General features: G+C 46.6%; 4 protein-coding genes and 1 long non-coding RNA gene across 6 annotated transcripts in view; 2 read left to right on the forward strand and 3 right to left on the reverse strand.

Moving 5' to 3' along the window:
- Positions 1–995: 995 nt before the first annotated feature.
- Positions 996–2,729, reverse strand: s100a10b (S100 calcium binding protein A10b). The gene is made up of 3 exons (XM_080540887.1): positions 2,687–2,729; positions 1,609–1,761; positions 996–1,285 (listed from the first exon to the last, which is right to left on the reverse strand). The coding sequence occupies exons 2-3, from the start codon at positions 1,747–1,749 to the stop codon at positions 1,124–1,126; spliced, it is 303 nt and encodes a 100-aa protein (XP_080397013.1). The 5' UTR covers positions 1,750–1,761; positions 2,687–2,729; the 3' UTR covers positions 996–1,123.
- Positions 2,730–3,741: 1,012 nt separating this feature from the next.
- krtcap2 (keratinocyte associated protein 2) lies at positions 3,742–6,766 on the reverse strand. 2 transcript variants are annotated; one of them, XM_080540884.1, is made up of 5 exons: positions 6,685–6,766; positions 5,569–5,723; positions 5,240–5,303; positions 4,790–4,856; positions 3,742–4,366 (listed from the first exon to the last, which is right to left on the reverse strand). In XM_080540884.1, the coding sequence occupies exons 1-5, from the start codon at positions 6,686–6,688 to the stop codon at positions 4,246–4,248; spliced, it is 411 nt and encodes a 136-aa protein (XP_080397010.1). In that variant the 5' UTR covers positions 6,689–6,766; the 3' UTR covers positions 3,742–4,245. The 2 variants fall into 2 exon arrangements, with proteins under 2 accessions (XP_080397010.1, XP_080397011.1); XM_080540885.1 differs by lacking the exon at positions 6,685–6,766 and adding an exon at positions 6,287–6,364.
- An 833-nt stretch (positions 6,767–7,599) lies between these two features.
- Positions 7,600–9,824, reverse strand: LOC308166560 (transmembrane protein 107-like; the record flags this gene model as incomplete). Its single annotated transcript, XM_080540886.1, has 5 exons — positions 7,600–7,669; positions 8,150–8,246; positions 8,890–8,990; positions 9,262–9,329; positions 9,738–9,824. 5 exons carry the CDS (start codon positions 9,822–9,824, stop codon positions 7,600–7,602), a joined length of 423 nt encoding a protein of 140 aa, XP_080397012.1.
- A 1,538-nt stretch (positions 9,825–11,362) lies between these two features.
- Positions 11,363–22,446, forward strand: trim46a (tripartite motif containing 46a; the record flags this gene model as incomplete). The annotated part of the gene is made up of 12 exons (XM_080540880.1): positions 11,363–11,422; positions 13,454–13,715; positions 14,471–14,621; positions 16,209–16,407; positions 16,523–16,669; positions 16,851–16,946; positions 17,174–17,427; positions 18,240–18,361; positions 18,475–18,804; positions 21,104–21,333; positions 21,633–21,700; positions 21,996–22,446. The coding sequence occupies 12 exons, from the start codon at positions 11,363–11,365 to the stop codon at positions 22,444–22,446; spliced, it is 2,370 nt and encodes a 789-aa protein (XP_080397006.1).
- A 1,953-nt stretch (positions 22,447–24,399) lies between these two features.
- LOC308165892 overlaps positions 24,400–24,906 on the forward strand; it is a 2,924-nt gene continuing 2,417 nt past the window's right edge. The window contains exon 1 of the long non-coding RNA XR_013937684.1: positions 24,400–24,500. This is a non-coding gene — a long non-coding RNA (uncharacterized lncRNA). The remainder of the gene's footprint in view (positions 24,501–24,906) is intronic.

The raw sequence follows: 24,906 nt of genomic DNA on the forward strand, positions 1-24,906 counted from the left end.
GGCCAGCGCATTTTTTGAGTTCTGTGTGTAATGATATCAGTGATATATTTATTAAGAATATATTAAGAAACATGTGAATACCAAAGCATTTTGTAATTGCAACAATTTGCTGGGGGAAGTGGTGCAGGGGTGCCAATATTTTTGTCCATGACTGTATGTGCTCACTTTTGCTTATTTAGTACACCTGTTTGGCCTTATTACAGAGATAATCAATCCCCCACACACACACACACACTTTGAGGTGACTGGCACTTGTTGAGAGGTAGTTTGTAATAAGCATTTCATTGTACTGTTTACAGTTGCATCCTGTGCATATGATAACATTTTTGATTTAATATGATTTTAGTGAGATAATTAATTTAAAAACGATGATAAAGGTCTATCGAAATTACTCTGTTGATCTTGTGTCCAGGTACCGATGATGATGAGAGTGTGTGTGTGTGTGTGTGTGTGTGTGTGTGTGTGTGTGTGTGTGTGTGTGTGTGTGTGTGTGGGTGTGTGTGGTGGGCAGCCTTGAGATATTAGTGTATGTCCATTCCAAAGTTTCTACAGTCTAATTTAATTTAATTTTGCCATTTAGCAGACGCCTTTATCCAAAGCGACTTACAATTACGAATTACAGGGACATTCCCCCTGGAGTAACTGAGGGCTAAGTGCCTTACTCAAGGGCACACTAGTAGTGGTGTGGTTTCAGGCGGGATTTGAACTCACAACCTTCCGATCACAAGTCCAACTCACTATCCACTAGACCACCACTACCCACCCAGTCTCATCTATGAGGTATTTATCTGGATCCACTGCACAGCTTGAAATGAATAACAAAAATGTGTCCGAAAGATAAATTGATTCGACATTCGTTGACATATAACTGATATGAAAGTGACAACACAATATATTACAGAACACAACATAACAAAACACATTACAAACAACGCAAAACCTCAGTGTCCCACTGAACACTTTTGTGTCAAATACAAGAAAGACAAAAACAGGCAGATATTTCCAGCTTGGCAAAGCCAGCCTTTATGTATGACATGATTTATAAAAAATGACTTCTTATTCTTACAATCACTCCTCTCTCCATCTCTTTCCCTATCTCTCTTTCTCTTTGCCCTTTCCCCTATCACTTCTTGGCAGTCTTTTTCATGTGGATTTGGTAGCATTGTTCACAGGCAACGGACAGGCCAACAACCAAAGACACAAACTCCTGAAAGTCCACCTTGTCGTCGCTATTCTGGTCCAGATCCTTCATGATTTTATCTATCGTGGCTGGGTCATTTTGAGCCTGAGAGAGAGAGAGAGAGAGAGAGAGAGAGAGAGAGAGAGAGAGAGAGAGAGAGAGAGAGAGAGAGAGAGAGAGATGGGGAGATGTTGGTTGAAACAAGTGACTGAATAATACCAATTGATGGGGTTTTTATTGGAGTACATTTTTTTACTGAGAAAAGTATGATTAAGGAGGGATGTGAGTGGGAGTGAATGAGTAAGGGGCAAATGGATGGATGGATGGATGGGTGAATTAATGTATAAATATACATATTGCTATACAAATAAAAAGTTATTATTATAAATGAGGGAGAGCAACAGTCGAGCGGGAGAGGAGAAAGTTACCTGGAGGAAAGTAGGAAGCTCCGTCTCCATGAGTTGTTTGAGCTCCTTCTTGCTCAGTGTCGTGCCATCACCATCTTTATCGGCATAGCGATGGAACACCATGATCAGAGACTCCATGGACCGCTCCAACTCAGACGGCATGATGGCAGAAGGCTACACGAAGAGAGAGAGGAAGAGGAGGGAGGGGGGAAATGAGTAGTTAATTAAGGAGTGAAAGAGAATGATCATCAGTGCCCTGTGAGTGTGACAGCCTTTATGTAGTACAGGGTTGATGGTGCAAGCCCCACTTTGGCCATGCCCCCTGTGAATCACCACTCTATCAGACTCCCACCGAAGCCTTTAAATCAAAGTAACTAACAATGCATTTCAGAGAGGATGGGGATGGGTTAGTTTTCCTTGGCTCTACAAGCAAATTCTTTGGCAGCTGCAGTTTTCCCATTTTTGGCAGTCTGAGTCTCCCACTTCTTATCGCACATACCTCTGTCATGCTCTCACTCTCACTCCCCCATATTACTGCAGTATGCAGAATGTTGAATCAGAATATGTTGCTCCATGTTGAAGACAAAGACTTTGCTCTCTTGTAGACTTATATGGGCCTGCTAAGGTGAGGGAGGCATCATCCACTCAGTGGGGACAGAGAGAGTAGCCTATTGTTCATCATGCTTCAGCATGCACCAATAACCCCTCAGTATTTCTAGGCTACCTTAACTAACAAACGTTGTGAGCTTTTCAAGAGTGAAGTTGCATGCCTTACATCTTAGCTCATTATCTTCAAAATAGGAACCTGTCAGTGACACATAGTGTCCTGTCCCCCCATAGGCTGGTACTGTATGCCCTATCAAGTAGAAAAGTAAAATAAGAGACATGTGAATGTGACGGAAAGACTGAGAAATGCGGATTGGAAGAAAAACGAGACAGATAACAGATAATAATAATAATAATAATAATAATAATAACAGATAAATGCAGGTAGTCTACTGTAAATTACATGATCCGCTACTCGACCTATAATAAGCGTTAGCCTAGTGTGTGGTAATTAAGAATTAGCAAAAGACCGAAAACAGTCAAACATCCTTACCGAGGTGGTCGACACACACGATGGAGAAGAGAGTGGGGATGTCGGCTACTGCGCAAGAACGTAGGAAAAGTTTGTACAAGAATGTATAGACAGGCACCGCCCGGTTGCGCGCGCGCGCGCGCGTGTGTGTGTCGTGGGGGGGGTCTGAGAGAGAGAGGGCGAGATTTATTCACACACTTGTACCATGTTTCAACATTACAATATCACCACGTTTGTTTGCTTAATGTAACACATTATGAACTGACTGAGTAATTATACAATTATGAAATTGTCCCTGGTTCGATTATTTGTCCATCTCATACAATCTAGAGTCTAGGGGGAGTCAAGGGCTTCAGTCCTATTTGGACATTTCTGTTAGAATCAGTTTTGTTGTTGCTGTTTCAATTTTGGTGAGCTTTTTCACCAGTCAGACTGACGGCCACAACCCAGAACACCCAGGCATGCACTGTATAATATCCATGGTTTAAGACCCCATATCTAGACACAGGGGAGGCATGAGGCTCTGCACACACAAGGAAAAATAAAAATATCATAAAATGTGAATTTCCCCTAAACTCCCAGATAAGTTAGTCAACGCCGAATTCTAACCACCTGTCAGTGTTCGTATTATTAGCCTATATCAATTACAGGACTATCCATAAAGACTCTTGACCTCTGAGATTACAGTGGTGTGAGGAGGGTGTGTTGTGTGAGAAAAGGACAGGTCTGTCGTCAACGTCGAGGTTATGTGTGGAATGTCTTGGTGGGGGTCCTCTGCATTCTCTCACAGTGTCTCTTTCTCATTCAGGTTCAAACACGCAGTGTTATACATAGTCATGTCATGTGCTATGTGCCACAGGTCCCCTAGTAAATACTTCAGAAAGGTTTAATCAACTCAAAGTCTCACAAGACTTAATAAGCCTGGATTTTCAGTTCATGGAATACCCCTAGACTACTACTAATCTAATTGTTATTACAGTTCTTCAAACTAATGAACTAATGATGCGGCGCACGCACGCACACACACACACACACGTCTACCTTCATAAGTACTCCCAGAGTCTCAATGTATTTAATTGGGTTTTAATTACAAATCATCTTAACAAAAAAACTGTTCATGGACAAACCAATGAAAACACAAATTACCGGTAATGACAGATATGCATCTTAGTGTGGCTGATTTGTAACAAGTGCATACTAAATGGGGATGCTGTGTAGGGAATGTAGAGATACTGTGCTGGCTATGTCCTAAACAGCTGTTTATCCATGTCTCCATCCCTTCATGACTGCAGATAAATGAATGGACTGTGTTCCCCGCCATGTTACTGCGAACCTATCTAGTCCTCAGAGATCAGTGGTCATTGAGGTGAGGAAAGGGAGACATTTTATGATGACTCAGACTCAGCCCATGTGTGTATAAGTAGACACATTATTCTGAGTTGGCAAGAGACATGAAAGGTAACTGGGGGTGTGTTGCCACTGGCTAATCAAGATCGTTTCCCCTCGTATTATTGGTTGGCCAGCAGCAACGATGGAGGCTGATTGGATGACTGGTAGAAAAGTGTGATAGGATGGGTGGCTCAGTTCCTCTTCTTTCCCTTGCTTGCAGCCTTGGCTGGCGTTACCATGGGAACACCTGCTTGATACAGGGCAGCTGAGACTTTGTTGATGTAGTAGAGAGCGAAGAGCGAGAATATCAGACTAGACAAAGAGAGAGAAAGAGAGAGATCAAGAGATAAGACAGGAATCAAAATGAGACACTCAGTCAGTACAGCATCATCTTATGTTTGAACTCTTCACACTAAGCTTAAAAATAGTAAACAGCACACTTTATTTCTCACTTCATTACTCAAGTATTCCTATATTTGTAGTTCAACATCATACGTGTCTATATCGCTAACCTTAAATGGTGTGTCTATATCTAATTTGTTTTTGGTGCATTATGATATAACTTGTTTGTAGTAAGAGTTTGTGTGTCTACGTCTGTAACTTGTTTTGTGACGTATGTGAGTCATTGTTTATGAATTGTCTGAAATCTTGCTTTCCTTGGCTGCTGTCTTGGACCAGGTGTCTCTTGAGAAAGAGAGCATTGTGTTGTTGTCGGTAATCTGTGGACACACTTACCATGTGGTGACACACACACGGTGCACCAGTCCAGACGCAAACAGAGAGAGTAACAGGCATACAAGGACTGAGGAGAGAGAGAGGAGGGGAGGGGGGGGGAGAGAGAGAGAGAGAGAGAGAGAGAGAGAGAGAGAGAGAGAGAGAGAGAGAGAGAGAGAGAGAGAGAGAGAGAGATATCATGTCAAACAAGGCCTGAGGAATAAACACTAGGCCTTCAGTACTGATCTACACCAAACAGGCACAGGTGAAAGCAATGTGACAGATACTGTTGGGGTGTTCGCTTTCACCTGGCCAGGTCCTTCATATCAGGTACAGGAGAGAAGACATGAGGGTGTTTTTATAAAACTATTGAGATGCATCTCATCAGCAGAGAAAAAATTATCAATAGTGTAATATAAAAGGGAAAATGCCTTCTGTAATTCATTTCAAGGCAAGATTGTGAACACTCACTCTCTGGGAATATCTTGGCCTGGAATCCCTTCCCGAAGATCAGGTTTTCCAGATTATTGAAGGCCTGGAAATGGGGTTAAGGTGGTAAACAAAGAGTGGGGGAGAGGACACCTTAATCGAGCAGCTTCAAAGGCATTGTGTGTTTAGCATTTTTGCCTGTGCTGTACATACAATACAGAGTTACCCTAGATGCCCCCTGGCCTGAGGGCCCACACTCCTCCGTCTAGACGCACCCCAGCTATGGGATTCTAAAATCACCGTGATTGAGAGGACGCATCTTAAATAGGCTATGTAAAATATGTCAATAGGTCCGGTGTGGAAAAGGATACAGTGAGGGAGCATATGAAGAGGACGGACCCCAGGAAGCCTCCCACGATGGTGAGCCACTCGGTGGATCCGAGTTGTCGGCTGAACATCTGCATCCCAGCGAACACCAGCACTGACAGCAGGCTGGATAATACCAGAGACGTGCCTGTGTTCACCGCTAGAGGGAGGGAGGGAGGAGAAAGCAGGTGGGTTGTTAAGCTGTGTCTGTGCTGTTGTCTACACTGGGAAAATAAAAGTAACTGGGCTGTAGAGGACAGCATAGGCAGCCACTCAATGGGGTTAGAGACTTACCCCTGTTCAGATACATTATGGGTAAAACAAAACGTTGCTTATGCAGTGGATTTTTTATTCATATAACCAATTGCCTAAATGGTATGAGCCTAAACAAAGAGCATATTATGTTCAGTGTGTCAGAAGCTACATTGTTTTTGTTGGCAGAATGAAACCGGCTATCAGAGAACTCGTGAACTTAGAATGATAAGGTTCTATCTCCGTTTAGGGCAGTTCAGAGATATTGAGCGTCAAAGTTTTGACATTCCATTATGTTCTGTGAGATGGAACCTTTGTATTTTATGAATTACTAACTAAAAAATGTCAACATTTAAAAAAATAACACCACACAGGCATTAATAAACACCTAATGGATCAGATTATGTAAAAAACTCAATTTTGACAAAAATTGAGATAGAACCTTATAATTCTAACGTCACGAACTGTTACCTGAAGCAATCTTTACGCCACGTCAGGGTACGCTCTGAAATGACTCCGAAAGGCAACAACTAGAATGGCTCGAATGCTAGCTGAAATACTAGTCGTGCTACTAACTCCCTCAAAATAACAGTAACACTGGGCTCCCAGGAATAGCAAACAAAAGTAACATTCACTTGGCACGAACATTTCATTTCGTCCACCATTCAGAGAGTGTGCTAGATCATTTGCGAGCGTTCACTAATTAGCTGTAAGGGCTAGCTAGCTAGCCACTTCTTGTCACACCCACCAAAATATTTGTTACCAGTGAATGGGAAATGAAAATTGTGATGATCTCATAACCAACTTAGTCTACTTTTAACCACTACAGTTAAGTGTGGAAAACGAGACAGTAAGTTGATTCTACTTACCCATATTTTTGAGTGAGACTGTCTGGGGGAGCTGTCGGTGTTCTTTCAAAACACAAGCAGTGTCTAGGAACTAAGATCCGCCTTCACTCACCCGGACCCGGGGAAAGGTGGCACATGTGGGAGGAGTCACATTTAATAATCAGACCAGAGTGCCAATCAGATTCTATCAAGATAAGACACGCTTTATGGGGGGGGGTGTTACTCATGTGTTTATAGTAAGATAAGGAAGAAGAAAAAAAAACAGGACAGACACAATTTTGTTTGGTGTAATAATGTGAGTTTTACATGTGTACTGTTTTGCAATAAATAATTGATTACCAAAAAAAAAGAAAGATAAGAGGCGCTTTAAAGACTTGAGATTGGTTCAAACCGTAATATCAATCGTTTACAGTAGGTTGTGGGTTTTGTGGGTGGTTCAAAGAGAAAACATATCATGGAGAAAATATGTGTATACAAAGTTTAATAAAAAAAATTAAAAAAAAGGAACTACACATTTTACAGCAATGGGTGAACCTGCCATGTACAGAGAAGTGGACGCACTGCTAAATATATTGACATAGATAGTGACGGTTAACCTGTGGATTTAAAGACATGAACAGAGATTGTATGACACACAACATTAAACATGATGAAGAAAAAAATGACTGAGTCCATCATTTCAACATGTCATTCGTACCAATAAACTTGAGTTCATGACGGCAGTCCAAAGACTATCAGCACCATGTTCAGTTGGTCCAACCACCACACCTGCTACAGTACAGTACATCCCCCCTTTTAGGGAGTGCCGGAACTTGTCACTATGACTATCCTCCACACCTCTTCGACATGTCCTCGAACACCCTCATTCTGGTGAGCTGTCTTCAGACACTGAGAAATGTTACTAACGACTACATCATGATTTCATGTTGCTCTCTGTTATAGTGGCTTCTTCTTTAGTCCAAACACAGCGATGAAGAGAAGGATCTCCACAAATGCAGGGAGCACACTGAGGGAGAGAGACGGAGAGAGAGAGATAGTGTAAGTATAAATATGATGTGACACACACACATACACACCAACACACGCAAACAGAAACACACCTGCACCAGGCAAATATAACCCAGTAGGTCCAGCACTCCCACCTCTGGAACACAAAGAAAGATAGGGAGACCGACGCACAGCAGTGGGCGGCCAGTGCTGGTGAGGCTTCGGTCAGGGAAACACAACCTCTGAGTAACACACACACACACAGACACAGACGCACACGCACACGCACACGCACACGCACACGCACACGCACACGCACACGCACACACACACGCACGCACACACGCGCACACACACACACACACACACACACACACACACACACACACACACTCAGACACAGACACAGACACACACACACACACACACACACACACTCACACTCACACACACACACACACACACACACACACACACACACACAGACACACACACTAACCTGCAGAAGGCAAAGATCCACCAGTAGATGTCACATTCCCATTGCTCAAACAGAAAGAAAAGCAGAGCCACAGAGGCACTGGCATGGGCTGCAATGGCTAGTGTGGATAGATGGATAGAGGGAGGACGGTGTAAAGGGAGGGAGTCTTGAGTCAGGGAATCTTAACCAAACCAAACCAATGACAAGATTTCCCCCTCAGTCCTATCTCCCTCCATGTGAATGTTCTGTTATTGGATTAGATATGGCAAAAGATATGGTAACATAACATCATCACCATACTGCTTAGCCTCAAAGGTTTTCAGATCTGCCATCTACCCTGAATATCATTCTGTTAATCTTTATTGAAACGGTTTGTGTAAAAAATAAAGCGATTCGAATGGGGAGGCTGGTGGAGGTAGAAATCGGAGGACAGACTCATTGTGATGCATGGAACGGACAGAGGAATGGTATGAAACACACATTCCTCATTCCATTCCATGTATTACAATTAGCCTGTCTTCTGATTTCTACGTCCACCAGCCTCCACTGGATTTAATCACCTATAAGTCTGAATGTACCGGTTTCAGTGGTTTCTGAAAGGATGCTGCCAACACTAATTGACACAAAATCAGTCAGGTTACACTGACCCCCATGACATCTCACCAAGGCCTATTGGTTGAGAATGGCTGCACTAGATGGCATGTGTACTACATGTAATCTACAAGGGTTTGCTGTGAGAGTGGAGCTCAGGTAAAGGATACACAGGAGGCCCTGGCTGCTGTTGAACATGGACACTCCGGAGAAGAAGCCAGTCAGCTCTACAGCAAACATACCAAGGGTTACTGAGAGCGCCACCAGCAATCTGAGAGAGAGAGAGAGAGAGAGAGAGAGAGAGAGAGAGAGAGAGAGGGAGAGGGAGAGAGAGAGAGAGAGAGAGAGAGAGAGAGAGAGAGAGAGAGAGAGAGAGAGAGAGGGAATGTATCAAAAACAAATCTATGTATCACTTGCAGTTGTATATGGGTTCATGTTTTGTTGTTATAGAGATTGATATTGTAAAGACAGCATATTAGTACAAGAGTTAAGTAGAATAAGGACTGAGAGTTAGTAGGTGACATAATGTGAAAGAAACTTACTTCGTGTCCTCTCTGGTGTACTCCTCCTCAGTGAAATCCAGTGGCAGGCAGGCCTGGACATTGTTCTCCTGTTGTACACAATAATCAATCTATTTCAGAGATGGGGTGCTTAGGTGGCGTAGCGGCCGGGTTAAGCGCTGACTACGTAACCGCAGGGTCCCCGGTTCGATTCCGGCCGGGGACATATCCTGCATGTCATCCCTCCTCTCTCTCTCACCCATCCTTCCTGTCTAAACCTTCACTGTAACTGTCAATAAAAATGAAAAATATAAGTGGGACAGCCCCACTCAGAAAAAATAACAACAACAACAACAAAAAAAAAATCTATTTCAGAGATACAGCAGTTTCAGATTACATATTCGGGATATTGATTCATTGGATACACAAAAATACAGACATGTAGGCTACATGAGGAGGGTCAATGTTTTTTTTCTGGGACATTACAAATTGTGGCTTAAAAAAAAAGAGATTAATACCCTCGACCAGAAGATGGTGATGACGATGACCAGATGAGCTGTCAGAGTCAGGAATCTGGCTGGGACCAGAGAGTTGACTGCAGACATCATCTCTTTGTAGTTAGATCAGGCTGGAGTCTTCACAGTCATAGAGAGAGGGAGGGAGGGAGGGAGAGAGAGAGAGGGAGGGAGAGAGAGAGGGAGGGAGAGAGAGGGAGGGAGAGAGAGGGAGAGAGAGAGAGGGAGGGAGAGAGAGAGGGAGGGAGAGAGAGGGAGCAAGAGAGAGAGAGAGGGAGAGAGAGAGGGAGGGAGAGAGGGAGGGAGAGAGATAGAGGGAGGGAGAGAGAGAGAGAGGGAGAGAGAGAGAGAGAGAGAGAGAGGGAGAGAGAGAGGGAGGGAGAGAGAGAGGGAGAGAGAGAGAGGGAGGGAGAGAGAGGGAGAGAGAGAGAGGGAGGGAGAGAGAGAGAGGGAGAGAGAGGGAGAGAGAGAGGGAGGGAGAGAGAGGGAGAGAGAGAGGGAGGGAGGGAGAGAGAGAGGGAGGGAGAGAGAGAGAGAGGGAGAGGGAGAGAGAGAGAGGGAGGGAGAGAGGGAGAGAAGGGAACTGAGATAGGATGTCTCCACTAGCTAACAACTAGCTATCTATTTAAACGCGATATGCAAATGTATAATATCAACAATATAACACAACAAGGTTTAATAGGAACTAACTAACTTGTTCTACTACAAACGAGTAAAGTTTACGACTTTTAGTCTACGAGCAAGAGCAAATAGCATAGCTAGCTAACATTACTCACCCACTACCCAGGCACCTGGTAGCAAGCAACTCGATGAAGGTGTCAGTGAATGCTTTTGCTTGTTAGTAATACTGTGTTTGGAGCCAACGAGCCATGTTTAATACATTAACTAGAGTTATAGACTATGTATGGAATCTATTTAGCTAGATGCTAACAACAACAACGCTACGAATTGAAGCAAGCAGATGGCGTCTCTCGTTGCTACAACAACCTAATCTGGGGGTGCGTTCAAGACTGTTGAACTGTGTTATGAACGATTAAGAACGGAGACAGGAGCCAAGGAGTTTGTGAACGCATCCTCCTTGAATGCATCACTTCTTCTCTACTTAATACTGCCATCTAGTGGCAAGAATATACAATAGAAAAAACAGGGGTATCTGAGTTCCATTATTCATCATCAGTGCCTGTAATAAAATGCGATTTAAAAACATCTTTATATTTTGAAATCAATTGAATTTTAGTAATAGAGGCATGGATGGGGGTGTCAGAGCTCTTTTTCCATAGCCTTATCCATATAGAGAGAGCGAGAGAGCGAGATAGAGAGAGAGAGAGAGAGAGAGAGGGGGGGAGATAACCTGCGTTTGCACAAAATCACCCATACTCTCTCTCCCCCACTCGCGTTTATTCAACGCACATTGAACACTGTAAAAGAGGGATCGACGTTGTGTGCGCCACACAGCCTAGACATTTCGACCAACCGAATAGACCTTTATTTTTTATTTTTAATCTATTAATCAGTCTATTGTTATTTACCATTATTTGTCATATTAAGACAACGAAAGTGTATTAATTCTGTTATAGGGCTACATTGATAAACCTTTGGGATCGCATCAGCAGCAAGGCGTTTGCGGGATGGCAGAAGCGGAGCTACAAGCATTCACGTCGATGATGGACGCACTGGTTCGCATCAGTGTAAGTGTATAAGATTATAAGGCCAACTGCTATATTACTTAATGACATCATGTGTTTATTAGGCTATAGGCAAGGTGGCTATGTTATCCTCGTTTACAGACATCATAGGCCTCCAGCAGATACCTTATGCATCCACATAAACCTATATACCTGTCTTGATTAAATCAAATAATTCAATCTGCATATCTCTCTCTCTGTCATCCCTGTTTCTATTCATGGTAGATGAATCATCCATTGATTTCTAGACACCGATCATGCAGGTAAAGGCCCAGCCTACAAGCCTGTTGGTATCACATTTATTATCGGCCGTTCGCCACATGGGCAATGCACAATTTAATTTAACAGGCATATGGTTATCAGTTGACCATGGGGGTATGTGTCTGTCATTGCATCAACTAGTAAAATCAGACTGAATTTCAATAGGCTAATTATAGGCCAGTGTAGCCTAGATATTTGGCACAGCTCCAAGTACTGTCTGGCTTGACTCCAGTATCAGCCTCAAGCCCACCGACATTCCTTATGAGATAGCCTAAAGAAAGAAGAAAAAAAAAACAGTAGCCTATAGGCCTAATATCCGATATTTTTTGGTAAGCCTATTTATCTCAATCTAATGTAATGCGCACAACCAAACATATTGGGAAATGTACGATTTGCCATCGCGCGATAGAGCAGACGCTCGTTGGCATAGAAACGGGATGCTGCGCAGGCTGGAGGCAGCGGCGCTGGACCACGTACGGGCCAGAGGTCTCGCGCATCAGATGTGCAGAAAAAGACCAGTTGACCACTGGCGGACTCAGAAGGGGGGCAGGGGGGGCGACCGCCCCTCCTGGTGCCCCCACGGTTGAAAAACGTCTCTCTTAAGTGCCCTTTTGAGTGGCAAAAATGAGAGGACGTGCCCTATTGGTGCCCCTCCAATGGTCTAAACTTGACCATGTGCCCCCACAGTTGAAAGACGTCGCACTAAAGTGCCCTTTTGAGTGGCAAAATTAGAGGATGTGCCCTATTGGCTGCCCTTCCAATGGTCTAAACTTGACCATGTGCACTGATGGGGTCCCATGTTGTGCAGTAGGTGCCCTTTTTTTCTTTTCGCCCCTGCCCTTCAAACAGCCTGAGTCCACCACTGCAGTTGACACCCTCCTCTGAATTAAATGGAGTGAGCCGAGCCGACACATTGATATAGGAGAACAAAGTAGTGGAGTCATCCCCATAGACGCGCCTAATCGAAACCTGCACAGAAACCTAAAACGTTGCAATAGGCCTACAAAATGTACCCTAAATGAAAGCATTGGTAGGCACTATAGGCGGCAACTGGTTGAGATGGATGATCAGCTTACTAGACAGGTTTGTTTTAAACGAACGAAAGCGGAAGGGAAGGTGATAGGCTACGTGCGTTGCAAAGGTGAGAAATTGCTGTTTTTCACTATAGGCTTTACCTCGTCGGTTCTTTGCGTCACATTGTTAGCAGGTACGCGAATGGTAACAAACCTTGGCATATAAAAACTTTGTTCAATGTTAGTATAAGAGGTTATGTGTTGACTGAAGGTATAGGTAGGGATGACAGGTCGTTTCCCGACACAGCTTAAAGCTCCATTGAAGATTCTTATTAGTCTAGGATCAGGCCTAATCTGTGTCCGGGAAACCAGCCCGTTTCTCCAAAGTCTCCAAGGGTAGGCAGAGTAAGGTGACCTTACTGCTCCTTCATTCATATTGCAGGAGACTGGCTATAGTGCCTGCAGTCAGCACCAGCTGTGTGTACACACACACCAGCCCGTTCTTGCTTCAGAGGCCAACATCAATTCTTAAGCAGGAACTTCTCTATCCTCTCTCTTCTTCTTCCTCACCCACTCAGATTCTTTAACCCTTGCACCCCCTCTTCTCTCTCTCTCTCTCTCTCTCTCTCTCTCTCTCTCTCTCTCTCTCTCTCTCTCTCTCTCTCTCTCTCTCTTTCTGCAGAATGTAGAATGTATTCAGAGCAACAACTCATTTAAGTTATTCATCTGACTCAGTCTTTTTATCTACACCCCCCCCCAGTCTAATATGAAGAGTATGGAGCGGGAGCTGCATTGCCCAGTGTGTGATGAGATGGTGAAGCAGCCCATCATCTTGCCGTGCCAGCACAGTGTGTGCCTGCTGTGTGCCGCTGAGGTGCTGGTACAGAGAGGCTACCCTCCCCCTGACCTTCCCCCGGAGCCCAACTCCCCCGCCTCCACCCCCAACAAATGTTCTCCTCGCCAGGCACGCAGACCCCCGCCCAAGACCACCGACCGCCTGGACCGCGTGCTCCGAACAGCAGGTGGGTGTGGAGCAGGGGGAGGCTGGTGGAGGTAGAAATCGGAGGACGGAGGACTCATTGTAATCCGCATTCCCCCTGGTGTGGAGGATGTGATGGGTGTAGGGTGGGGCAGGGGGGGGAGTATCTGTGTGTGTGCTTGTATAAGTGGGTCATTGGCTATACAAATGTGTGTGCCAGTGAGAGAGAAGAGAGTGAGAGAAAGTGAGAGAATGAGAATGACATCAGCACCCAAGTGGGTTTTGAAACTAATAAAGTGACATCATTCTCATCTAAAGATAAGTGTGTGTGCCAGTAAGGGAGTTATGACATACTATGACATTATTATTAGATCATCAGCGTCTGTGTGTGTGTGTGTGTGTGTGTGTGTGTGTGTGTGTGTGTGTGTGTGTGTGTGTGTGTGAGAGAGAGACCTGCAGGGGCCAGCAGGTGCTTTTTTGCGGAGTGTGTTTCTGTGTATGTCAGCATGTAGGGTCTCTCCCACAGTGAACTCATTCCAGTGCTATCAGGGGAAATGGCAGTGGCTCACTTTATCATCTCCCTGTTCTCTTAGCCTGAGTTAAGACTACATCCACAATCACTATAAACTACTTCATTTTCCTTTCTCTCTATCCCCTCTCTCCCCTCTCACTTTCTATCTCCACTCTCCTCTCCCCCAAATCTCTCTTTTCCTGTCTCGTCAATCTTTCCCTCTCTCCCTCCCCTTTCCTCCTGCACCCTCTCCACATCTGAACTCCCTTCCCGTCTCCGTCTCGAAGGTTTTGGGACATACCCGGGGCGGCGGCGTAAGGACATAGCCACTCCCCCCATGCTGTTTCCCTGTCCGTGCTGTCAGAAAGACGTGGAGCTGGGGGAGAGAGGGCTGACCGACTGCCTTCGCAACCTCACACTGGAGCGCATCATAGAGAGGTACACAGACACACGCACGCACGCACACCCACACCCACACCCACACACACCCACACCCACACCCACACCCACACACACACACACACACACACACACACACACACACACACACACATATATATAGGTATATCCAATCATACAGACACACATAAGTCCTGAAGCCCAACCTAGAAGGCTTTTACAGTACCCCACTAGTTGGTCCTGACTCCCGACCCACCAATTGGGAACCAGTGTTTTATGGAGCCAGAACCCCTATAACATGCTATCCTGTATCCAACACACACACACACACACACACACACACACACACACACACAATGTCTTGAATCTGTCCCCCTGCATCTATACACAGTCTTGCATTAGAGGCGCAAGGGGCAGCATGCAGTCAGGGAGAAGAGGCAGTTAAACAGGAAAACAATCCTGCAGGAAATGAAGAGAGGCAGAGAGAGAAGGGGAATAGTCAATACGGCTTTACAAACATGACAGAAAATCGTTCCCTTCCACCGGGAAGGAAGTAAATAATACCAAAAGAAACGAGCCAGAGACCTTTCACCAAACTCGAGCCAGGGCTTTAAAAGCTGATGGCGTAGAAAGCTGAAGAAGACTGCAGCATAAGCCGGTGGTGGTGATGTCATAGGTGTTTTTACATCAACATCAAGAGGACTTTCTTAAAAAGGAAGTGGATCAAGCACAGAGAGAGAGAGAGAGAAAGGACTAGGACGATTCATGAATGGACGTCACCCTCGTCTCTATAGTCTGAAACTGCTCCTCTCTCTGTCTGTCTTCTTCCCTTTATGACTGCTTATCAGGAAGAACTGCTCTTCATTCTAGACGAAGGAGAGGAGACTTTAGACCAATGAGATGCACCCAGGGAGTGGAGAGAGAGAGAGAGAAAGAGAGAGAGAGAGAGAAAGAGAGAAAGAGAGAGAGAGAGAGAGAGAGAGAGAGAGAGAGAGAGAGAGAGAGAGAGAGAGAGAGTGAGAGAGAGAGAGGGGTAGCATTAGTTGAGTGTGCAGCTGTATCTCTCCCAATGTTGCTCTTTGTCAGTAAAGCATGACTGTGCATGTTTCATAGCTTAGTGGAAGGAGTGCAGTATGCAGTTACAGCTCCAGTATCCAGGTCAGATAAGTTGAATTAAAACTCCCCCGATAACCAACATTCAGCTGAAAGGGGAACAGAGGAACTTCTCCTTCTTTCTCTCTTTTCTCCCCCTCGTTCTCTCTCCTTGGATGCTTGGACAGTGGCATCTTCATGACATCATGTTGACATTTAATAACGACTAAATGAACACCCCTCCCTCCCTCCCCCCCGAACCACTATCCTCCCACCAGGTACAGCACCTGCAGCAGGTTGGCTATAATCTCTCTCTTCCCTTCCCTCTCTTCACCTCCCTCTCTCCTCCCCTCCCTCGCCTCCCCTCCCTCTCTCCTCCCCTCCCTCACCTCCCCCTCCCTCTCTCTTCCCCTCCCTCACCTCCCCCTTCCTCTCTCCTCCCCTCCCTCGCCTCCCCTCCCTCTCTCCTCCCCTCCCTCACCTCCCCCTCCCTCTCCTCCCCTCCCTCACCTCCCCCTCCCTCTTCCCTCTCAGGTACAGACACACGGTGAGTCTGGGCAGTGTGGCCATCATGTGTGGGTTCTGTAAGGCCCCTCAGAGTCTGGAGGCTACCAAGGGCTGTGCCGACTGCAGGTCCAACTTCTGCAACGAGTGTTTCAAACTGTACCACCCTTGGGGCACCCCCCGAGCCCAGCACGAACACATACTACCCACCAACAACTTCAGACCCAAGGTGTGTGTGTGTGTGTGTGTGTGTGTGTGTGTGTGCGTGCGTGTGTGTGTGTGTCTATTCCTATCCCATCCCTCCATCTTCTTAGCCTTACCCTTACCTCTACTTGTTGTTGTAGGTGCTGACGTGTCCGGAGCATGAGCAGGAGAGGTTGCTGTGGTACTGTCGCAACTGTCAGAAGCTGCTGTGCCCGCTCTGCAAGCTCCGCCGTAGCCACCACGGCCACAAGGTGGCGCCTATTGTACAGGCCTGCCAGGCCCTGAAGGTATACTGATGATCAGTTCAACAGTCAATGAATATCAGAGCTTAAGGGATGGGGGTTCATACAGTTTTAAGTCAAGTTGAGTTTTTTTGGTTTGTTGCCGAGGTTGTAGCAAGAGCGGGGACACGGATGATCAGTCATGTTCAGGTCACTGTGAAGTCACCTTTCTCTGTGACCCCCATAGGACAAGATCGCCAAGGAGATCAACTATATCCTGGCCAATCAGGAGACAGTACAGACCCAGATCACTCAGCTGGAGAGCGCCATCGCACAGATGGAGGTGAACTTCACTTTCCCTGTTTCTCTTCCTCCCTTTTTCAATAAACTAATAACCCACAAACACTATCTCTTTCTATCCTTTACCCAGTTGTTTTTAAAAATGTATCCAGCACAATTGAATACTCTCCATATCTACCTCTAATCATTCTGACCCCCCCCATCACTCTCTCTCCCTCTAGTTAAAAAGTAACATGTGTCTCCCCTTTCTCTCCTCCCCCCCCCTTTTAGTTGAACAGTGTGGTGGCTCGTGAGCAGTTGTCCCAGTGTATACGGGATCTGGCAGCGGCTCTGGCAGAGCGACAGGGGGCTCTGGCCCTGGCCCTGGAGGGGGCTCGGTCCAGGAGGGGGGAGGCCCTGTCGTCCCAGGTCACAGAGAGGAGGGGCCTGCTGGAGCACGCGGGGTTAATGGCCTTCACACAGGAGCTGCTGAAAGAGACAGACCCGCCGTGCTTCGTACAGGCCGCACGCATCACTCATAACAGGTACAAAACACAACACTAGACCACACCACAACGCACAACACCACACCACACCACGACACACCACACCACACCACACCACACCACCACACCACACCACACACCACACCACACCACAACACCACACCACACCACACCACACCACACCACACCACACCACACCACACTACACCACACTACACCACAACACATCACACCACACCACAACACACCACAACACATCACACCACACCACACCACGACACACCACCTCACACCACACCACATCACACCACACCACACCACACCACACCACCACACCACACCACACCACACCACGACACACCACACCACACCACACCACATCACACCACACCACACCACACCACACCACAACACAACACAACACACCACACCACACCACACCACACCACACCACGACACACCACAACACACCACACCACACCACAACACACCACACCACATCACATCACATCACCACACCACATCACACCACACCACACCACACCACACCACACCACACCACACCACACCACCACATCACATCACACCACACCACATCACATCACATCACATCACATCACACCACAACACCACACCACACCACACCACATCACACCACACCACACCACACTACACCACAACACACCACACCACACCACAGCACCACACCACACCACACCACACCACGACACATCACACCACACCACATCACACCACACCACACCACACCACACCACACTAAACTAATACCTTTTTTAATGTATGACTTTTTATTACTTTATTTATGTCTCCTTTCCCTTCTCTCCCTCCAGGCTAGTGAAGGCTATAGAGAACCTGCAGTGTTTCTCTCTGTCCGCTGATCCCTCCTTCAGACACTTCACCCTGGACGCTTCCAAAGAATTCAAACTCATCAGCAGCCTGGAGTACATACGAGGTGTGTGTGTGTGTGTGTGTGTGTGTGTGTGTGTCTTACAATGTAAGAGGGGTAACTTCATCCATCATCAATGTAACCCCCCCTTCTCTTCCCTGCCCCCAACCCTGCCGCAGCCCCATTGGCTCCTGTCATTGACACACAGAAGACTCTGGTCTATGACCAGTTGTTTGTGTGCTGGCGCCTTCCCCAGGACTCCACCCCCGCTTGGCACTTCTCTGTGGAGTTCCAGCGGCGAATGGGAGTGGCCGGAGCCGCCTGGGGCGTGGTCAAGTCTCCCAACACTCCGATGGCATGGCAGCGGCTGGACGAGGTGTGCGGGACCACTGCTGTGATTGACAGGCTGGAGATGGACAGTGTGTATGTACTGAGGGTTAGAGGATGCAACAAGGCGGGGTTTGGAGAATACAGTGAAGAGGTTTACCTGCACACGCCGCCCGCACCAGGTGAGACACGCGCACACACACACACACACACACACACACACACACACACACACACACACACACAGATGAATACACACACACGCACACGCGCATCCGCAAGCACACGAGCACACACACACACACACACACACACACACACATACACACACACACACACACACACACACACACACACACACACACACACAGTGTTCATGATAGAATGATTGTTTAGGGTTTCTCTAATACAACATCTCTTTTCTCTCCATCCATCCCTTCGCCTTCTCAAACCCTTTTATCTTTTGACCTTTTCATCTTGTCTCTGCACCAAACCCACTCTTTCCATTCAGAATTCCAGCTCCATCCCACCTACCCTCTCCTTCCCTCCCTCCATCCCTCCCACCCTCTCCCTCCATCCCACCCTCTCCCTCCATCCATCCCTCCCTCTCCCTCCATCCCTCCCAACCTGTCCATCCCTCCCACCCTCTCCCTCCATCCCTCCCACCCTCTCCTTCCATCCCACCCACCCTCTCCCTCCATCCCTCCCACCCTCTCATTCCATCCCTCCCACCCTCTCCCTCCATCCCTCCCACCCTCTCCTTCCATCCCTCCAACCTCTCCATCCCACCCACCCTCTCCATCCATCCCTCCCACCCTCTCATTCCATCCCACCCAACCTCTCCATCCCTCCCACCCTCTCCCTCCATCCCTCCCACCCTCTCCTTCCATCCCACCCACCCTCTCCATCCATCCCTCCCACCCTCTCCCTCCATCCCTCCCACCCTCTCCCTCCCTCCATCCCTCCCACCCTCTCCTTCCATCCCACCCACCCTCTCCATCCCTCCCACCCTCTCCCTCCATCACTCCAACTCTCAATCCCTCTGTCTTCACCCTGCTCACCTCCTGTACTCTCTCTCACTTATCTCACAAGTGTACCACACAACCCACTCTCTCTTTGCTTCTGTCTCCTTTCTCTCTCTCTCTCTCTCTCTCTCTCTCTCTCTCTCTCTCTCTCTCTCTCTCTCTCTCTCTCTCTCTCTCCCTCTCCCTCTCTCTGTCCCTTGCTCACCCTGTACACATTTTTGCATAACCTCTAGGTTATTCATATTCTACCTCTCAGACATCATCAGGTGTGCTCACTCAAGCAAATTAATCGATGAATATTTCAGAAATTATGCTGAGAAACTTAAGTCTGGTACACACATAAAGATAATCTGGCCGATTTTGGCCCGATTTCGGCCCTTTCCGACCAAGTACAGCAAATGCCCGATTATCAGATGGCTCTAGAGATTATCCTACAAGATTATCCTGTGGTGTGAGGTGTGTTAAGATGTGTCAGTAAGGTGTGTCAATTTCTCCCGACAATCTGCTCAGAAAATGGTCGGGGGCCGACGATCGTAAATATTAAATGTGTTCAATATTTACGATCAAAAATCCTCTTGTTTGTGGGGCGACTCCCGAGTCCGATTGTGACATGGAATGGAATGTAAGCCAATCAAGAAGCGAGCTGACTGACGCGTCTTCTTCTTTTCGTTCTTCGGCAATTTATTCGCCCTATCGCACATGGCTGCCTCATACAGGTCAGTCAGGGTACTACTTCCCTGATCACGCGAGATTTCTGGCTTGGGGGACGAGATTCTAGACTGTCGTAGATCAGATCTTTATGTATGTGGTGTGCTGGATTGGGAATATAGGATTACACCACACACAATACGATCAAAACTGTTCAATCCATGATCTTTTATCTTCATGTGTGGGGTCTCTCTCAGATAAAAAAATCTGTTAAGATTTAGAAAATCTTTATGTGTGTACCAGGCTTTACGTTACCTGAGGTTAATCAGCCTGCTGAGCTGGGTAGGCCAACCCCTCACACACACTCCCCCCCTCTCTCTCTCTTTCTCTCTGTCCCTCCTCCTGTTCTTGCTCTTTGTCGAAATAGGAATCTTCTGTCTCTCTCCTATTTCCTCTCCTATTGGTCCTGTAGTGTATTTCCTCTCTGCTCCAGAATACACCTTGTTGCCTGTAGATATGCTCCTCTGTTCCTGCTCTTTTCTCCCTCTCTCTCCCTCTCTCTCCTGGAATGTTCTGTGTCCCTGTAGACTCCCCTCTGACCCTGCTGCTGTATTTAACCCTTCCCTCCTTCCCTTCCCCCCATCTCCCCTCTCACCCTTCCTCTCCCCTTATCCTCCGACTTCTCTCTCTTCCACCCTCCTACTCCACCTACCTCCTCTCGTCCCCGTCCCTCCCCTCGTCCTTGTCCTCCTCCTCCCCCTCCCTCTTCCCCCCCCCCCGCCTCCCCCTCCCCCTCCCCCTCCCTCAGTGCTGAGTTTCTCCCTGGACTCACGCTGGGGGCTGCATGCGGACAGGTTGGCACTGGGTAAGGGGCAGACCTACGCCCGCAGCGTGCCAGGCCTCTCCCTCCTGCAAGCCGCAGACCGCGCCCTCACTTCCTGTCACCTGACCTCCGACCTGCTGGTGGCCGACCTGGCTGTCACTCAGGGCCGACACTACTGGGCGTGCTCGGTGGAACCTGGCTCCTACCTGGTCAAGGTAGAGAGAGAGACACAGTTGCCTGACTGAGTGTGTGTTGTGTCTGTGTGTTAAGCTAACTAGCAATAAACAGGATGTGACGAAGTCTGTGTTTGAATCCCTCCTCCCTGTTCATCAACCGTTCGACAAACTTTCAAAAGCTATTAAAGAGCCTTGTCTGGTAATCCAATATTTTGATATTGTACTTGAGCTTACCCTCTCTCTCTCTCTCTCTCTCTCTCTCTCTCTCTCTCTCTCTCTCTCTCTCTCTCTCTCTCTCTCTCTCTCTCTCTCTCTCTCTCTCTCTCTCTCTGTCTCAGGTGGGCGTGGGACAAGAGGCTAAGCTACAGGAGTGGTTCCACCTTCCCCAGGACATGGCTAGCCCCCGGTGAGTGTTCATGTTGTAAGGAGTTAACGTGTGAAAAAAGAAACCAAAGACTAAAGAGTTGGTTGAATACTACATGGTGGTTAGCCATTACTTTGGTGATGTAAGGCCAAGGTTAAGGTCCAACACATGGTTACTACTGAACTTCAGTCTGAAAAAAACTGTCTTTATCTGTCTGTGACCTGTTTCTCACACAACACTTAAACAGGTCAACTGTTTAAGTCAACTCTCCCTCCCTCCCTCCTCCCTCTCTCCCTCCCTCAATCCCTCCTCCATCACTCCTTCCCTCCTTCTCCAGCTATGACCCAGACAGTGGACATGACAGTGGAGCAGAGGACACCCAGGACTCCTCCCCTCCTTTCTGCTTCCTCACCATGGGGATGGGTAAGGTTCTCTTACCGCACGGAGCTGCGACCTCCCACCACAGTAACCACAGTAACCACAACAACCACGGCAACCACGGCAACCACATTAACCACGGCAACTCCCCCAGCCCGCCCACCGCCCCCCTACCCCCACGACTAGGTGTGTGTCTGGACTTCGAGAAGGGGCGCGTCACATTTTACGACGCCCATTCGTTACGCATCCTGTGGGAGGGACACGTAGATTGCTCCGCCCCCATCTGTCCGGCCTTCTGTTTCATTGGCGGAGGGGCGCTGCAACTGCAAGAGCTTGTGGCCAATCGGAGCATAGAGGACCCACCACCCAGAAGGGTTACCATCCAATCTCGTGCAACTAATCTTGGATAACTGAAGTAGAATGGAGGCAGTGGTTTAAAGGGATAGTTCAATCCAAAATCAAAGTTTGTCTGAAGGTTTTAGACTTCTGAAACTGGTTTAGTGTTGAGTTATGTCCTATGCCATCTGTTGTGTAGAACCAAGTTTGGGCTTCATCCCAAATGCATGGGAAAGATAGGCCTCATCTAAACATAATAAAAACAAGATGGTGCCTTTAATTCCCTTTTGATGTCTGCCAAACTCTGATTCGATAGTGAACCATCACTTGGATATACAATACTCTGATTCAGAATGGTCTCCCATGTAAAGCACCTGAAATATATGTTTACTTTTGTATTGCAAGTATTAATGATGTATGTACAGGACATAAGGCAGAATAGGAGAATGTCAGTTCCCCTTTGTCATAGAATCCAATGGAAGTGTTGTGCAAGCTATGTCAGGGCCATGCGTCTGTTCTGTGTCTGTTGTGTGTCTGTTGTGTAGGGCATCTGACTCACGAATGGGACTCCTGAAATGGACTGTTGAACAGACTCACCTGGAACTCACATTTTTAAACCAAGCCAAAAAGTATGAGTATAACACAAGTAGCTAAGATAATATTATCACTTATTCGACATTTACTGGATATATTTGGGATGAATGTAATTAGCCAGATTATGGACACACGCAAGTTTAACATTTGCGTAAATGATGTATTCATGTCAGTGGGAGGATTAGGCCTTGATGGCTTTCATTTTGATTGAGGCAATACTGTAATTGGTCTCTTATCGCTCTCATTTCTTTTTTTGTTATCACTATGAAGGGATTTTTTTTATCTGTTGATTTTTAGATTGGAGAATGCAAGAGCCCAATACAGTATTGTTCAACTCAAGAGATATTTTACCTCCACTCTTACTTAAGGTGGTTGCTGAGTTAATGGGCCGTACGTGTGTGTGTGTGTGTGTGTGTGTGTGTGTGTGTGTGTGTGTGTGTCTGTGTGTGTATGTGTGTGTGAGACAGAGAGCGAGACACAGAGAGAGAGAGAGAAATAGAAAAAGGGAGTACCTACATTGAGTGAAATCTTTCGTACCGAGCTCTGGCTGTGACTATCATGCTTTCTGTTATGTCCGTCCTGAATGATCTGTTTACGCAAATGATTCTGATGTCTTATACCTTGTAGCACAGCACTTGAATGACTCTAGACTGTAGCATTTCAGAATCCTTATTTAAATTTTGCCATGCTGGCAGAATGTTTGTAAAACGTCATGAGAAAAAAAATGAATAAAGTCAGCCCTTTGGCTTTACATCATGTTTAATGAAATGCTGTTTGAAGAGCATTCGGAGCTCTGAACCCTCTCTCGTTGCAGCTTGTGTGGACTCACATAACGAGGGGCAGGAAGCCACTGATACTACGGTGTTTACCAGTACTATCAAAGAACCTGGGACCAGCGTGGAGATGCACATACACCTACGTTCCATAAGTTCCATAAGTTCACCTAAGTTCCATAAGTTCACCTAAGTTCCATAAGTTCACCTAAGTTCCATACGTTCACCTAAGTTCCATAAGTTCCCAGTCTCCAACTGGAGAGTCACAGCACAGCACAGATACTTGTCGGCTCTGTGACTATTGTACTGATCTAACATCATGATCGTCTTGCTCATTTTTGTACACATTAACACCCAGCCATGTCGCAGCAGGGTCGTCCATGGCGATGATTCTGAAGAGGTCCACACTGTCACTCAGCCTGTTTAGTGCTGGCCCATACTGTATGTGCTACTCACATATGTAGATTGGTGTCTGTGACTGGGCTATAGGCTTGACTGATTGTTCATTGTTCATTATTGAACATGCAGTGAAATACATATCTACCCACCTGACACATTTAGACAAAAGACACAAAAGAGGGAAGGAAGAGAGTTTGGGGTTTTGGAACGCAGCCAAAAACTGGTTGGTTGTCCTGTGTCAGAACAATAGAGGAATAGCAGGAAGTAAAGAGGTGGTTAGTACAGACAATCTCTCCCTCTTCACTTCTTCTCTCCAGTTACCTTCTGTCCTCAAAGCTCATCACTCCCATCAACCGATACAGGTAAGAGACACCTACAGTTATGTACACCTGCTTTCCTCTTTCTCCCAACATATATATTATTGTACCGGGCTTGTGTGAATGACCTCCTTCTTTCTCCCCTCTCCTGCTTGCTTTCTCTCTGGTAATGCCTCCTTTTCTACCCGCCTGTCTCTCTCCATGTTCTCTATTCCTACGAATGAGTGAAAACCAAAATATTGCTGTTCCAGATGGAGATTTGACATGTTGTAATGTTTTTTTTAATGATTAATAGTTTTTATTATTTTCGATAAACAAACAATGAACAGACATCCATCACAAATAACAGTTGACATTGGACAATAAATTAAAAACACAGCAAATAGACACAACAAAAACATAATGGTGATGTACAGAGATGTAAAACTACAGCGTTGTCTGACAGTCATAA

The sequence above is a fragment of the Nansenia antarctica genome (genome assembly GCF_963989245.1).
Source record: "Nansenia antarctica genome assembly, chromosome: 10".
NCBI lineage: Eukaryota > Metazoa > Chordata > Actinopteri > Argentiniformes > Microstomatidae > Nansenia > Nansenia antarctica.